We start from the raw sequence: 2,083 nt of genomic DNA on the forward strand, positions 1-2,083 counted from the left end.
TTTTTATCATTGTTACTTTCCGACATTATTTTTCTACGTAATTTTGTTCGGCTTGCCAAGTTTACAAGAAAGTAGTAGTGGGCAACTTTGACAAAAGAAAGGGACTTAAAGGACAGATTATCATGAGCCGGACCAACCAATACCTAGCGTGCAAGGCCCACAAGCCCCGCCACGTCATGTGGGGCCCATTTCCCTCCCCCTCTCCTAATATAAATATGTTTTTCCAAGCCCAATGGAATCACAATAACCTTACACGCCCGAGCCATCGGAGCTCCCCCACCACCCTCTCATTGGGGTTGGGTTGGCTGGGTCTTTCTTTCTCCATGTCACATCTCACTGCAGCTCCGCCATCAGAACCACCGTCGGCGGCGGTGAATTCATTGTACAAACAGAAATCGTGGTCGCCGGACACGTTTCGCGATGAGGCGTGGCAGCGGCGGAAGGGTACCCATGGAAGCCGCTTAAAGCAGCGGAGCAAGAGCGTTACCGATGAAGACCTCGATGAGCTCAAGGCTTGTATTGAGTTAGGGTTTGGATTTGACTCGCCTGAAATAGATCAACGATTGTCTGATACTTTCCCGGCTTATGGCCTTTTTTACGCTGTTAATAAACAATATGCCGACACCCTTTCGAAGACTTCTTCTTTATCGTCGGTCATCTCCTATTGCGAGTCACCCGCTCCTCCCGGCAGTCCCCACACCATTGTCGATCAAGGTAATTCGATAAAAGCCTCTCCTTTACAATTTTTATTCGTACTCTTTTATTTTAGAATGTTCTGAAATGCTTAACACAAATTCCATTTCTTTTGAACTATCCTTCACTCAGAAAATCCAAATTCATTCATCTAATCAAAATGAAATTTGATTTTAAATTCTAATATGAAATCCTCTATGTGAAATTAACTTTCAATTATAATGTCTTTTACAATCAGTAAATACTACTCCTATATAAGTTAAGTTCTATATATTTAACTTATTGCCCTGTCATAAAAAAAGGGATTACCAGATAATTTAACCTTAAAAGTTTGTTAATGTAAAGAACAGTTGAGTGCCTATGGGAACTCTCCGCCCTTAACTAAAGGTCTTGAGTTTAAGCCCTATGAAAGAAGAAACTCTTGATAGAGAATGCTTCCCTCATAGTGGTTCTACGGGCGGCTAATCTAGATTAGTTGGACAAATGAATTTAGATTACCGGATGAATAGATGAAAAAAGAAAAAAAGGATGCCTATGTTTTATCTTTTGTTCAATGCACAATTTAGTTTTGCCTACACCCCTTCCCCATTTTTTTTGGGGGGGATGAGTGGTGGTGGGGACAAGATTCATATAAAGAACTATAGTGTTGAACGTATGGTTGCTAATATTTGCAAAAAATGAATGTAGGAGATAATCCTCAGACAGTGAAGACAAGGTTGCGGCAGTGGGCACAAGTGGTCGCTTGTGCAGTTCGTCAATCTTCACATTAATGGATGCTGGATGTTGTATGCTAGATATCTGTTAAAGATGATGATTATAATTACTGTACCAGCAATATGTTTCGGGGCATTGAAGCAAGAAGGAACAGAAGCTAAAAAGTCAATAGTTAATTTGAAAAAGTAACCCAGCGATGAACCAACTTGTTCAATCTTAGAGCTAATTGTGTGTTGATATGATTTTCATTAATATAATTGTGCTGCAACCATAAATGTAACTGGTCCACCACCAACAAACTCTTGTTGATTAATTGCTAGTAGTCATGTTTGTTGATATTTGCATCATTGTAAAATCTTCCAGCAAGTGGGAAATGACTTGTGTTTCTTTGGAGTATTGACTTTTTCCTTTTGGAATGTTTTGTTACATACTGTTATTTGATTGTGAAGAAGTTTTTTTTGGCTTTCTTTGTCTTTTTACCTAGATTTCAATTTCATGTCTTCTGCAATAAAAAGGTCAAACAGTTGTGTTCTTTAGCTGATTTCTTATATTGTGTTTGTAGTCCTTTTTCTTTGTTACTTTCAGCTTTACGTTATAAAGCAACTGATTGAGGTTAAAGGAAGTATATTGTTGCAAAGGCTTCTCTTTTCTCTTTGCTTGATGCTTACAAGTACCT

At 38.9% G+C, this 2,083-nt stretch overlaps 1 protein-coding gene across 1 annotated transcript; it reads left to right on the forward strand.

Annotated features, from left to right (window-relative positions):
• The first annotated feature begins 230 nt into the window (after nt 1-230).
• LOC104244175 (uncharacterized) lies at nt 231-1,800 on the forward strand. Its single transcript, XM_009799536.2, has 2 exons — nt 231-714; nt 1,381-1,800. Exons 1-2 carry the CDS (start codon nt 324-326, stop codon nt 1,461-1,463), a joined length of 474 nt encoding a protein of 157 aa, XP_009797838.1. The 5' UTR covers nt 231-323; the 3' UTR covers nt 1,464-1,800.
• Nucleotides 1,801-2,083: the final 283 nt, after the last annotated feature.

This window comes from Nicotiana sylvestris, chromosome 2 (genome assembly GCF_000393655.2).
Source record: "Nicotiana sylvestris chromosome 2, ASM39365v2, whole genome shotgun sequence".
Lineage (NCBI taxonomy): Eukaryota > Viridiplantae > Streptophyta > Magnoliopsida > Solanales > Solanaceae > Nicotiana > Nicotiana sylvestris.